The sequence below is a fragment of the Haliotis rufescens genome, unplaced genomic scaffold, assembly GCF_023055435.1.
Source record: "Haliotis rufescens isolate VD_foot unplaced genomic scaffold, xgHalRufe1.0.p SCAF_13, whole genome shotgun sequence".
Lineage (NCBI taxonomy): Eukaryota > Metazoa > Mollusca > Gastropoda > Lepetellida > Haliotidae > Haliotis > Haliotis rufescens.
The window spans coordinates 27224475-27240123 of NW_025963813.1; the positions used below are offsets into that span (position 1 = coordinate 27224475).

General features: G+C 37.0%; 1 protein-coding gene across 5 annotated transcripts in view; it reads right to left on the reverse strand.

Annotated features, from left to right (window-relative positions):
• Positions 1-15649, reverse strand: part of LOC124152499 (zinc finger protein castor homolog 1-like) — a 50999-nt gene that overhangs the window by 20589 nt on the left and 14761 nt on the right. For all 5 annotated transcript variants that reach the window (XM_046525452.2, XM_046525454.2, XM_046525455.2 and 2 more), the window contains one exon: positions 11036-12178. In XM_046525452.2, coding sequence (XP_046381408.2) covers positions 11036-12107 — 1072 coding nt within the window. In that variant the 5' untranslated portion in view covers positions 12108-12178. The remainder of the gene's footprint in view (positions 1-11035; positions 12179-15649) is intronic.

Consider the following 15649-nt stretch of genomic DNA (forward strand, 5'->3'; position numbering starts at 1 on the left):
CCTGATAAAGAGCTCCAGCTATCAAAGTGTTAAGTCATGCCTAGGGCTCATAGTATGTAGGTTGGGTGAATCATAAAAATTTGGTAATTTACAATAATACACGACAATAAATGTCAGGCAGCGATACGACAGTAAAGCCTCCTTGTTTTCAAATTTATGTCGAACTTGTGTATTTCATGGCTCGGGTCCCAAAATCTCGGAAACTAAATACCGAATTTCATAGGGAATATCAGGTATTTTTGAGTTCGGCAAACAAGGAGGGCCTATCTTGTTTGGTTTTGCTGAAGAACAAATATTGCTAAGATAGACAGGCCAGGCAAGAGTGATAAGCTATATTGTTCGTAACTATGGAATTTACAGAGAAACCCGTACTCCTGGATAATGTTTATCCGGTCAGGGGACACACAGTTTTCAATATTTACTTCACAAGTAGTGGAGAATTTGCCTTTCAAAGAATTATGGAGCTATTTCTGAATACTGGTGGGAAATATGGCGAGTTTTTGATGTTTCTGAACTTGATGAGAAAGCTGTCAATAGTGTTATTATAGCTGTCCAGTGAGGCATGACAAGTCACACAACACAACCATGACTAAGACCACGACACACTGACGTGGGCTGGTAATAGCAAGATAAATAGCTTAAACTGGATTCAAATTGAAAAATGCTAAATTACATATTAAATATATAGCCACACCTGCAAGGAAAAACAGTTTTGTACAGGAGAGCTGACATTTTTCATAAGAATTTTTCTAGCTGAGTGGAAACCCAGATGTGAGCATTTTTCTGCTGAAACTGACACAAATAAAAACATGAAATGAACTATGAACTCTATATTTTCTATAATGTTACACACTGGAGAGATAAAAACTTAACGTGATATTCAGCCCAAGAGGTATCACTTGTACAGACTTATATGGACATCACAAATGTTAACGTGAGGATATGACACTGAAGACATGTTCAACCATAATAGCACTTCTACTGTTTTTATTATCATAAATATGCTCAAAAAATGTGTAAACACACTACAATAAAAGTCATACATTAATATGGGACATATATAACCTGAACATAAGACAAAAAAGACCACCTAAAAAAATATTACTTTTCAACATGTTCAAGTGACCGTAGATTTGAAACTTGTTGCCAAATGTGCTCCAAAGCATATAATTTTCTTTTTTATTATAAAACCTTCAACTAAATTACCAGACTGCAAAGTGTGTTTATAGTCATCAAAACTGATTAAATGACAAAAATATATGTATGATTCTATTCAGAAATATTTCTTCCAAACTGGTGAAATGCAAGTGCTTCATTGTCCCTCAATTAGTGTAAGGTGACATTTCCCAGAAAGGGGATACCTTCCCTTGATAGTCATCTTGTGAAACCGAAGAACTTGTTCAAATTTATAACAATTACTGGGATCACTTTAAACTTCTACAACATAATAACAGCATGAAGCGCCTTGGCCTTGTTGCTTCAGCTGCTGATTAAAACATTTCATTTATTATTGATGCAAGTGTTCTTAATCACCTGGCATATTTCTAACACTTCAGGCTGAGTTCACCAAGTGCATTGTATTCACTGTCCCACTGGAGAACACGGCCCACATAAACCTGTTCCTTGCATGTCTTCCAAAACCACTTTTTGGATAAAAAAAAGTTCCTTCTTTCAAACCGGGCCCACATATTAATGAACTATTTCATAGAAGAAATCTTTTCTACATTAACATATTTCCAGCTTAATGCATCATGAGCTTCAGTAATGTATCCTCACAATAGATACCTCTCCACATTCATCAACTATAAGTATTGTTTCCAGGATCTCAATGTTTGTTAAAGTCAAAACTTCAGAAAAATATGAACAGTAATTTTCTACTTAGCAATTAAAAGGTTTAATTTAAAGATTATTGATCCAAATTTATAACTGGCTCCAAATAATGCCATCATGTAGCTTCATACTAGGTGATCAGCCTTTTCAAACCAATACCTATGTTCTTACTCCTGTCAAAATACTGCAGTATTTCTGCTGATAGACAACATAATACAAAACATCAACACCAGAAAATATCCAAACTCTTTATCCTCTGAAACAGCTTCCATAGGGCAAAGTCCCGAGGGAATAATGTTGTAAGTTCTAAGTCTTGGCATCGCCTAAAATTGTCATGACGTCATGAATAGCGACCTCACACTGATCCTCTCAAACAATGAAAACAATGGAACAATTGGCATTATGCTCCGTGAGAAGTACTGAAAATAATTTCCATTATATCCATGCCATATGGGTAAAATAAGCAGATTAATTAGGGACCTATTATTTATTAATTCTTTATTAGTTGTCTTACATGATAATAGAGAAGGGGAGGACCTCACTTTAATTAAAGCAGTATTGGAAATGAAGGGAGCCTTTCTGAGATTGGGTCTTTGAGGATTTTGGTGATGGAATTTCAAAATAATGACCCTAAAGCTACTACATGTATTTTAATGTGGGATCTACTGCCCTGATGCCAAAGACTCCTTGCCACTCATTAATTTTGGACATGCATGGAACATATTGATGACCGCCGCTAAATGTATTTCATTCTTTTACAATCATCCCCAAAAGCATGTTATTTTTTTCTCAAACCCTTCCCATGACACAATAATGGTAAAACAGACATCAATATTTAATAATACAATATCAATATTTCAACATTAAGATCTCTGATGATAAACAATCGTTAATTGAGGGGGTCAAATGTGCAATTCCTTTTCCATACTTTGCATAAAACCATCTTTACAAACTACGTCTGTATTTCCTCCCTGTAGCGATTACCTCAACCCCATGCGGAAAGTTAAACAAAAGCTCTTTAATAGACTGCGATCAGATGTGCAACTCTAGTTGTTCTAGCTTCTGGTGTAGCACATTGATTACCTGAGCCAAGTGTTAACTGTAGGTGAGCTTGGGCTGGCTTTCTGCTTGCTTGCCTTCCTACCTGCCCACAAGGGGATTAACATTCATTGATAATTCATCTCTTGTTTACTGCATGCTTCAATGAGAAAATAAAATAAAGCCGAAGACGAAATGTCATAAACCGCATAGAACCATGAGGAAATTCTGCTGTACGCGTTGCCATGGAAATGGACAACAGCATCAGAGAGGAAACAATGGCCGGCAGGCTGCTGGGGATTGACCACATCCAAGATAGACCAGTTCCTTCCGGTCCCATACAGATCTTGTCTCCCAAACCTCCACCGCCACCTTATCAGAGTTTACAGTAACCATGGCAACCTGACACATCAAAGGGGGCCAAGTCCTCGTTGACTAATCTTGACAAGTCTGCAGTGCCAGGTATCATCATGGACACATCAATTTTTCACAATAGCACCACTTGAGTCCAGCCCAAATCAATTCATGACAGTTGATCGGCAAGGGCTTTTTAAGAAGTTTATTGGAAAATTACGCCCTGTCAATCTGTTACCATGACAATGCAACAGTCTCACCTGTGCTAGGGTGTTTGATATTATTGTGTGGGACCTTAATGGAAGACCTTACCATCCATGCTATTACTTATAAGCAAACACCCATGGCTTGTATTGGGTTGCTGCAAAGTAATGACAAAGGCATGAGCTCATATGTGAGGTCCTTGAGTTTGAAGCATCAAGAGTTTTATCACAGGATATAAAAGATCACAACAGTATAATGTGAGAATGGAGCTGAAAATGAATGAAATTATTTTTGTCCTATTCCAATGTCAACACAGAGAGGGACTGTGGGGTAGCCTAATGGTTAAAGTGTTCACTCATCACCACGCTAAGATACGGTTTGATTCCCACATGGGTAAAATGGGTAAAGCCCATTTTTGTGGTCCCGCTCCATGACATCCCTGATATTCCAGAAAATCATGGGGTGGGACATCAGAAATGGACTTCACACATTGTACTCATGTGGGGAATCGAACCTCGGTCTTTGGCGTGACAAGCGAACCATTAACCACTATGCCTATTACGACAAGCAATTGGGTAGTGGCGAAACAGTCTAACCTGGGCCTCCATTGGGAATTGGCAAGCATCAACTGCATAAAGTGCATGATGATGGGAAACACACAACTTCCTGTCCCAAAAGTTGATATCCTTACCACTTATTTCATTTGTACATGCATCGTCTAAAATGCGTTAAACGACAAAAGACTCATTTTTAAGGTTTAATAAAGTCTTGAATAATATTAGTGTCCATTAATTGCAAACACTGAAAGGCAGAAAATTAAAAATACACCCCCCAAGAAAACAACATGGCCAAGACCAACAGTGTCGTTTTGAGGCAATATACGTTGTATTGTTGACAGTTTTATTACAAGAGAATTTCTAGTATTTTAACGACAATGATATATATATGACAACAGTGTGAGGTATGTTTAATTAATGTGCAATAAAACATGGCTAAAGTGTGGAAGCTGACATCCTTTCCCCCTTCACTTTGCCATAAACTCTTGCAGCATAATTGAGATTAATCAAAACTTCACAGTTTCAGTCGAAAACCGCCTGTGGCGTCATGTCCGAACTGGTAACCAGCTCAAGCTAAATCTCTCAGAATGATTCTAGGTGTAGTTCACCCTAAACAAAAAAGTTCTCTAACATAAGACAAAAATATTTTGACCACAATATGGAAACACTGACGTCCCTAAAATATCACCTAACATGCAGTACAGAAATAATATTCAATTTTATTGTCGTTTAACTGTAAAACCACAGACCAATAGTACAAGTACGGATTTTAAACAAATAATAATAAAAGTAGAATAATATGAACTGAACTGGAAAAAATTATAATTGATGAAGGCACCGCAAGGTCACCGTTTATTTATATACTTATATATAATAAATGTATGGTAAGAAAATAACACAGGTAAATAAACTGTAAATTTCTAAAATCATGAGCCTCAAGTTATAACTTCCGGCGGCCAAGTAATTAATTCTTTGAAATATATTTCATTACGAATCCATAGGGAGTCCATATATGTTGAATATATCCAGAAGTACAATAAAGTGTTCAATATAGAATACAAAGCCTTGTCCTCCAGTGTTCTAGCCAGACCTGATACAATCAGCCATGCAAGATTATAGGGCCAGTTATCTGATCTTAACATTGCATGCAAGCAATAAACACAAAAATACCAAAAAAAATCAATGCGATATTTGTATTGCTCTATCAAAGCAGGACTCAAATACTGTCCACTGGGTGATGAATTTGAAATTTAATCTGAGCAATTGATTGTGAGTCTACAGGTGAGAACACGTCCAGGTAAACGTTAAGATATGATTTGGCCGAGCTAAACGAGTAGATGATACTTCTCTAGTGTTGTAGCAATTCAACAACACAAACATCTAATATTGGATAATGGCAGATTATTTTGTCAATTACATCTCTAGTATTTAATCGTAATCCTTGCAATTAGAATGTTAAGAATCCACACTGAAACACTAAGTAAATATTAGAGCTATTGTTTTCCTGAAATGATTCCAATTCTGTGATTCTGCTTGTTATTGAGAATAATTTTTATGGAAGTTTAAAATACTTGTTTTATTGCATCACAATCATCATATTCCAAAAAGTTGATTGATTATGATTGATACAGTTTTGGAAAAGAAACCAGAAATATATATTCCACACATCAGCAATGAACGATGTCAATCGCTTTGTCTTCCTTTTGCAAAGTCGGATTACACTGTAGCATCCATGAAATCTGTTGTGAAAAAACTCCACATGTAAATTACTGATATTCATGGTTTCCTTCATAAACCACAAACTTCTTGTTCTACCAAGGAATATGCCAACAATACATTTCAGATTGAATTATGAAATTGACATATCATAATTTTTTTTCTCAAAATCATATTTACAAACGCTCAAAATGGAACCTTCAAATGAAACCAGATATTTGTTTACAGATATATGGAATTAGTTAAGAACAGAGAATAGAGTTATTTCAAGGGCTATACAATCCAAACTCTTTTTAAAAATCTGGACCAAATTCTGTCTTAAATGAAAGAGTTTGACTGTATGGCAGAAGGTTCCATTGACTAAATTCCCAAACACAAGAAAAACAGCTGAGTGGAACTACTGTAAAAACCCTTGTGCTACTTTACCCAGTGAACTGCATCAAGTCCTCCACATGTACTTTAACTGGGCAGTATTGAAGGGTCAGTTTCCTAGAGAATGGGTGTGGCTGCAGCTGGGTGGGAGCGGTCAAGTTATATCACAGGTAGGTAAGCATGGTCTGAATGACCAGCCACCATGGCCCAGCTGATCAGGGGTACAACACAATGGACACACAATGGCTACTTCCTCCTGATCTATTCTAATACTATTTGAACTACAGGTCACAGGTCACATTGGGGTTATTGTCAAATCCTCCTTTTCCCCTCCCCCACCCCACCCATATTTTGAAGGGTCAAGGGGGATTTATAAAGCCATGTTTGATTCTTTCCATGACCCACCAAAGTTGCAGCGATTTGCTTGTTTTAGCAAACACAGATACAATCAATTCTAAATTATCATAAAACTTGATCAAAGCAAAATCATATAAATTATCCTTTCAATTACCACAAAGGATTTAAACAATTCATAAATTTACAATACATCTATTCAAGATAGTAAAGATTAAAATTACAAATACCATTCCGAAAATAAATCATTTCCCTATCGCATATGAGAAAACTGAGGCAAATACAAAAAACACACCATATTTCCTTATTTATCATTTTCATAAATTGGGTCTAATTTCATTTAATGTCAGTCCATGTTAAACACACTAAATAACTGACAAAAACCATAACAGCCTTCTCATTCACCAAACTCCAGCACTATACAATCTGAGGGGTGGGACAGTATTATCAATAACTAAACAGCAATTGCTCCCGCAAACTTTTAGACAAACGTGTCTCCTTACAAGCCTTGATATTTATTGGCTGACGGCCCAAACCAGAAATTCCAGTATTTTGGAGAGAGAGAGACCCATAATAAACCTGATCGTCACTAATTCTCTGCTTGGGCTAATGACACCATGGCAACCAATGGAACTATAGAGGATTTTCCAATAGAGTTGACAAACGGGGCATGGGTATAGAAATCGTAATCACTGTTACACCACCTAATGTTTCTGTGAAATCTGCCAACCCGGGTAGGCTGTTCAATTGAATTAAGATATATCAAAAGTATTCGCCAGTCAAAGATCTTAAACAAGCACACAATCGGGAAGTCATGGCCCCGGCAACCGGTAGTCAAGGGGACTGAAAGACAAATTCTATCATTTGACACGAGGACATTTCTCAATATAGAGTTCAGCCTACTAAACCATAATGCCTAGCAATTCCACAAACTTCCATAAACATGTGGGCCAACAGGCCTAAAATCAGGGGAAAATTGTTTGTACCTGTATGGAGTTTGCTGGGATATAGAGCTATATCTATAGACATTATGTATGAATGTCTCGCCATTGGTTCATCAAGCAGGTTATTTCAACCCAACATTGGGTCTGTAGGACGACCATATTTAATCACTCACAATTCTATTCAAACACAAATATTGAGCAGAGAGTCTCCCAATAAAAACTATTGGGTTTATGTAGCTTGTATAACTCATAAAACATTGATTTATGCAGGAAATGCCCCTAAATTCAAATTTATCAATATTTATCTGTCTCGAACTCTTGCCTTGTTTATTTTCAACTATTAGGCACAGAGAGGTACCTTATACAATATTGATTATAAAGTACACAAAAAGGGGGAAAAGGTTATCAAACTCAAATAATAAAAATATTCAATTTAAAAAAATAACACTTTTACTTTTTTACTTTTCTTAACTTCAAATTTTACATTTAAATGTAGAACAAAATTAACTTTGGACCCAAACAGTTAAATATATGTCAAAGTGACTATCTAAGTGTAACAGCATTATTGACAAAACAAAGTCAAAGATAGTTAATATGTAACATACCAACTCAATAATGCTTTTTTTTCATAGAGACAAAAATATTTAGTCCATTGCTAGGAAGGTAGAAACAGGTCCAGGCAGATTGCCAGGTCATTGAAAGATATCACTATTAATACAAATATCAAGTTCTGGCACACATACAGTACATATATTCAGAAGTATATTCATATTATATTCAAAGGCTTCTTCATACTCAAAAAACATGCCAGGCATGTATAGGAAATCCTGAAAGCTATCATTGTGACTACATGTGAGCTGTGACACACTAGAAATAATGTGTGAAATCTTAATAGTTTTTATAACCAACTTGAATGTAAATTTATTCACATGTCATGATTTGCAACTCTTACATTCCCCGTTCATAAATATATCTAACAGACTTCCTAGTAAGGGAAGGTTGTAAACTACTTCTCAGATGAATACACAAGAATAAATGATGAATTATCTAATGTTATCTGATGAAGTAATGAACCAGTATAACATTGTTGTTTTGCACATTTAGAGCTGAGAAAAAAATACTGATAAAGATTTTATCAAATAGGGAGAAATGATAGCAAATTGCCTGACCTGTTTTGAGAGGAAATTATCAGTTTTTATCAGACCACTATATGAAGGGATTGTGAAGAACAAGCGACTAGTACTTTGTACTGCACAGCAATGCTGTGTTATATAATATTTATCTTTACCCTACCATCTCAAGTTAAGGCTTCTGACATCAATTTACTCCAGAAATAACATTAACTTCAGGCTTGTAATAAAAAACACATACTGTCATATTCCTTTAGTAATATTAACCATATGCTATTGAATTATAAGTTAATTCCTATAATTGTAACAAAGTATTATTATTCCAAAGATATTTCTTGTAACAATGTAAGAGAACCCAACATCGGCCGTTTCTTGTCCTCCACATTAAGATTTAATTCAAAAGATTTGTTACTTGACTGACCATATGACACACAATCCATGTATCTTCTCAACATCATACATAGAGTAACTTCACTGTTCTCAACTTACGTCTCTCTCTGGGGTACTTGTGCAGAATAGGTCCCCAGCACCCTTAGTGCTTGATGTAAGAGCCAAGTAACATGCTCATTCTGTCAACCACTGGTTCGTCTCATCTAGACTTAATTATTATATGACATTCAGCTGTCATGTTACTTGACAGAGGTGAAAAACAAAACTCACTTTCAATGTATGACACCAGTGTTGTGTCAAGATTTGACATGGGTCCTAAATATAACACAGTATACATCTTTTTTTTTAAGAAATTGGCTGCAAACATAGAAAGTTGTGAAGGCCAATGCCTAATTCCACTTGGTTTTTACAGAGATAGAAATGGCCACATGTCCTCTAGCTAGACTCATTTATCTGATGGCAATGCAGACTTTCCAGTGTTTCGGCTTGTATACCGTACCTCAATCTGATCACAATGCAAATCACCCCGCAACATACAGTTTTACAAATCAAAGTGATCATGTTTTGGCTCTAGTAACCTATTCTTGTGTATGGACACTCTACACATTTCATTTTTAACATTAGTGTCATGACAGGACTTTCAACTTATGTTGCAACTTGGGAACTTATTCTTATGCCTCTGACAAGGTAATGCTTTCCCAAGACCCGTACTAATTGTGTAGATCGATGTGCATGATGTCAATGACTGGATTGTCTGGTCCAGACTCACTGAGGGCAGTGTTAAACAACAAACAAACTATAACAGTTATAACTTCCATAACATCCTTCCACTCAAGATCTGTCTGGTAGCCTAGTGGTTAATGCATTAGATCGTCACGCCATAGGCCTGGTTTCAAATTCTCACTGTTAACTGTGTGAAGCCCATTTCGGGTGTCCCCCGCCATGATATTGCTGAAATAGTGCTAAAAGCAGTTTAAAACCACTTACTCCTACTCTACATCTGATTAGGAAATCCGTCCCATACCATCACGGTTCTAACCTCAGGACCTGGTAACCACAGTTCTGTTTCAACCCTGCGGATCATCCATGTGCAAAGAGAACCATTAAACACAAACTGTAAAGTAAAATGCAGATAATGTTCTACTGTTTATGATTTGAAGGTAATTTGATGTCATCAAATTATTCTCGTTGGAGAGGAGTAAAGCAGTTATATTATGATAGCCAGTTTACAGGAATAATAGTCTTCTCCTAAACCAATCAGCCATGGAAACATCCCACAATCACCAATGTCTTTACATTGGTTGTCTTGACAATAGTATTGAAGGTGTCACACGCACAGCTGCCTAGGTAGATGGAATTCATTCCCATCCTTCTTGCTTCTAAATTATTGAACACAAAGTCTTTCTTCCCTAGCATCAGTGATTCCAAACAACCAATGCATTTCCAAGCAACACGGCCAGGCATTTCCATACAAGGAATGGATTACCTTACCGAGTAGCCTGCCACTCCATCACACAATTACAGACACACTGTAGGCCCATTATCATAATTCCCATTTGATACTGAACATTAACTAACAAATTAATAAGAACATGTCTCGCCTAGATTCAGTAATAAAGCAGAAAAAGAACAATTACGTCCTTAATGATCCATAGGTGTAATCAACAAAATCATGTGTGCTTCATTTAATGCTTACAAAATAAACACAAACATGGGAGGATTGGAGGCCATCAATGCATGCAGCTGTGATGTACACAGCAACTCGACCAAGCAACATTTTATGAGTGCACGAGCAACAGAAAGTCATATCTCTAATGGTTTACGATTATGTTTTATTTAGGCTTAAAAAAAACAGTGGTAGAAATAGAACTGAAATGTTTACTAAGCCAATTAGGAATAACCAACAAGAACAACAACTACCTTAGGTGCCCCACACAGTGATACTGCTGAAACATTGCTGAAAGTGGCGTCAATCCTCTACCACTCACTCTGAAAAAGGCTGAAATTCTACTAGCCCTCAGCATACCCTCAACATTAGTTAGGTGAACTGACTTGAAATAGTGCAAATTTGATCCTTGAAAACATAGGAGCTAATGTTTCGATGTGATGAACAAAATAATACTCATATAAAATACAATAAACTCACCTCCATTAATTTGAGCAAGTTTTTGGAATTGATTGTTGAAGATGCCCTTGGTGGAACTCTGGGACTTTCCATCCATGTGAGCTGTTTTGGATAATGGTTGAATGTCTGACGAAATCCCTTCCATCAGGTCCTGGGCGCTTGGGGACTGGTGCTGGTACAATGTAAAGTTTTTGAGAGGTATTTGTTTCGTGACGGAATCAGCAGACCCACCAAAACCATAAATACTGAGCAGTTCATTCATTGTGTTTTTTGCATAGTCCTGAAGAACACGTGCTTCAGCAGATACCATTGGTTTCGCAGGGGAATCGTGAGTATCTGGTGTCACGTGATCAGTAGAGAGGTCAGCAGCATGATCATGTGACTCCAACGTTGACTGGTACGTGGCTTCTCTGTCACTATCGGCTGATCGAGGGCTACCGTTGACACTTGCATCATCAGCAGCACGACTGACCGACAGGTCGAGTGGGAAACCCGAACTGGCATAGGAACTAGAGTTTAATTCTGACTTCTCTGCACATATAGAATCCTCCTTATCACTTGCCATTGAATCAATCTGTGAGTGAGGGTCAAGGTCACCAGGTGAGGTGGCGCGAGAACTGTCCATGGACAAGTCCTGAGCAAGCAATTCATCCGTCTCTCCTTCCTGTGGGGGAAAGTCTGTGTTCTGATTGTTGATCTCATACGGACCCAACTCATCCTTCCTCGTACCCTCAGAGAATTTCACATCTTCATACTGGGCTAGATTCCTAGGGCAAGCAGATTTCCGACTTTTCTTGCGACCACTTGATTTTGATGACTTGGGTGTAGCTGCCTGATAAGTTTTGGCTGTGTCAGGTGTCGAAGCAAGAAGAGGTGCAGGTTGTATGATGGGGGTGGACGGAGCAACTGGCTCGGGAGGCACACTTCCGTTGAAGTCTAGGGTCTTCTGGTTGTTGTTGTTGCTTTCTGAGGCCTCTGGCGGTTCCGAAAGCGAAGCCTCATCATTGTCGTTAGAACTCGGCGCTTCAGGTGTGTGGGATTTGAGTTTGGCACAGATGGCATCCAGCTTGCCAAGTTTCAATGAAAGCGCCATATCAGCAGTTTGACCAAGGGTTGTATTTTGTTCTTACGTGGCCAGATCACATGACGAGAGTACTGTACAACCTGTAAATGATGAAAAGACTTGTCACATGATGTTTAGATCTTCCCTCAACCAAATCAAAAGACTCAACAAGAAACCAGGACCATTTATATAATAACTAACCCTATAGCTATAATGAATTATAGATTTGCTGTCCAAAGTTATGAAAAAGAATGATGAAAGTCCTTAGCCTTACGAAAAAGAGTGAGTTAAAATTTTGTATCACACTGGCAATACCTCTGCCATATGGTGACAATTTAGTGGAAAACTATGGCATTCAGTCACAATGGGATATAAGTAATTATGAGTTCATGAAGTGATGCTTCACTGATGTTAGCATATTTATTCAAATGAGTAATGTCATCAATCTGTGATGTCATGAATAATGGAGGATGTTATATTATGTATTATATATAAATACACAGCAATTTGACTTGATGATGATGCAACTAACCAATCATCTTTGAGAAGTGTGAAAATTACACATGTACAAATATTGGACAATTACTACATTCAGTGATCCAGCCAGCTTATGGGTAATACTGAAAAATATTGAAAGGTTAACCCAAAACTTTATCACCATCAAAACGATGGCCCACTTGCACAAAGTAATCTTAGCGCTAAGGCTAAGGTAAGTCCCTGTTAAAGCATGGGAGCTACAATCGTCATAGCACTTGGATCACTTTGTCCAAGAGGATCCAGATCCATAAATCATAAAGTTTACAAAAAGTAGTTTCCCGAGATTACTTTCAGTGTTCAGATTAAGCATGAGAGTCTGGGGTCCTTGTCATAACCCTTATGTTACAAATTAAAGATTCAGGGGGCCCAAGATTCAAATACCATTAGATTAGACCTCCCCTAATTTCAAACAGTGACAATTATGAAATTATATGGATTAATGCATGCAAAATATTGCTATTTCGTTCAAAATACCATCCCACATAAGTCTTTACAACTAAAGTACATTTCCCTCAAGAAAAACTCTGGAGGATATCACATTTGATAACAGGCATGTGAGCATACTATTCTGGGGCTAGTGTTAAACATACTTCAGCACAGGCTGTATTTAAAAATCCAATGATGAATAGATGAAATAAGGTGACTTAGTTCACAACATCCACCATACGCATGTAGGTGAAGTGAAATTATCTGCAACTCCCACAATTGAAATTTACTCAATAAAATAAAATTATCCAGCAAAATGATATGTTTTCAAGTCCCATGATGCACAACAAATGTTTACAAGGCGTAAAAAAACTTTAGAACTAGATTTTCCCATTTACGATGACATGAATATGGAAAATTATTGGATTTGTCATCCAGTTAAAGAATCCTACATAGCTGGATGATTAAGCATCAATTACAGTGGCTAGTGTTATTCAGCACCATGTAATTAGCACTACATATATCAATACAATATAAATCACAGTTCTACTAATGTAAGCAATTTGAGTCGATCAAAGTCCATTTTCTCACGGACGACATTCTTCCAATAAATTTACCCATAATTCACATGATTCAGATATATTGGATAAACTTTTGACATTCAAAAACTGAGTGAAACTGCGACGAAGCTCATTCCGTGGCACTGGATATATCAATTTTCACCCCAATTTACAGTTTCTCACTAAATTGTGGCAATTTGAATAATTTTCTATTGGAGTCGTATTTTGGTGAAATGTCAACGTGGATTGATGTTTGGTGTATTCACACAGTTGCTGACTGAGCGAGCTGCCACATATCAATGCTCAACATTCTTAAATGACATCGTTATGGCAACCATTCATAGCCAAATTATACTAAACAGATCAAATGCAGGTTATTACACTAGCAACAAAGGCCTGGGACTGAACCAGCTGAATTTCTCAGGGAAGTTACTCACTTTATTAGAATTTGTCTACATACAGTAGTAGTGCTGGCACAATTCTCATGAAATATGTTCTCGCAATGAAATATTTATTAACCCTGAGTTAATATCAGCTCAATTGTAAAATCCATTGACAGTGCCAAGTACTTTGACAAATAAATAATAAAATATTTCCCAGTTGTTGAGTTGGTGGAAGCTGGTGAGAGACATTTCCTCTGGTTGGGTTAATTTCTATACTGCTCAGCCTCTAGTACTGTTGTTAGAGTGTCAGGCTTTGTTGGATAATTATAGTGATGTAGACGGACATGAAAGCTGCTCCAACAAACACAAGTTTTGTACATCTTTGTTTGTTCAAATACTCCTGCAGAAATATATGTGTAAAAACTGACACACATATACATTAGCTAATTCGGAGCACAGAGGAATGGAAATGTGTATTAGTATAATATGTATATTAAAAAAATATATAGAAAGGTAACACTACAGAAACTTTTAAATTGAAAGTCGTAACAAAATATTTGTAACTACCAAATTACTTATTCATGTAAAATTGACCAAATTTGCTTGTAACCATAGCAACAATCTGATTCCGACCAATATGTACAGATTAACACTCTTTTTACAGTATATTTCATCACCCTGTTGTAGATTTTCCCAGTAAATAAACTGTTCACTCTGAGTTAAACTTGGTAGATGGCAAACTATCACAAAGGACATTGTGACATCAGATATTCCATTTCTCCTGACAACAAAACCAATCTGGTGTGAAATGTGAGCAGGTACTATCACCAAGTTCCAACATAATCAGCCTCAGTTTGGTCCTGTGTGTGAACCCCATAGACGCTGTAGGAGTCTCCACATAGACTCTACAATATAGGCCGACATTACACATATTGATATCTGATGCTATAGTAACGGAGCCCAACACGAAACGCATCATGCGTGTCAGAAACACTGTTAATCCTCCCAACAATCGACAAGACTAATCTATAACATCACTATTATTCCCTGTTAAAAGGATAAAAACATCAAGCATATCTCACCTCCAAGACAATAGCCAGCACTTAGAAACTATTATTTCACATTAGAAATGCCCGTCCAAATTAACATGACATGAATAGTTTATCCTGGCCACCTCATACCATGGAAACAGAAAGATCTTGCACTTGTTATGGCAACAAAAACATAATAGTCAAGCTCAATTGTTTTTTAACATGAACGCACCTACTTCTAGCGTCGCCTTATTTTACAAGCAAAAAATTTACACAATCAATCATTAGGTTTTGCTTGGGATTGATAGGGACATTACCTTTCATGAGATGCCAGTCAAATTAAAGCAAAAGATTGAGTTTCTTAACATATGATGAATAAATGATAATGACAGTAATGAAATGATCCCTGACGGGAGGCAGTGTTTTTCACCCTGTGACTGAGGTGAGTTTCCTGGCCTGGTGGGGGACACAATGATGTGAACACTGTCCTTCATGCAGTAGGGAAAACAAAAATGACATTCTGATGAAAAATATCAATCATTCCAACAGTTGAGGCAGAAACAAAGCCCTTAGCAACAATCACCCTGTGTCACATATAAAAAATATGGTCGTGATTATGCACACCATGCCAAAAT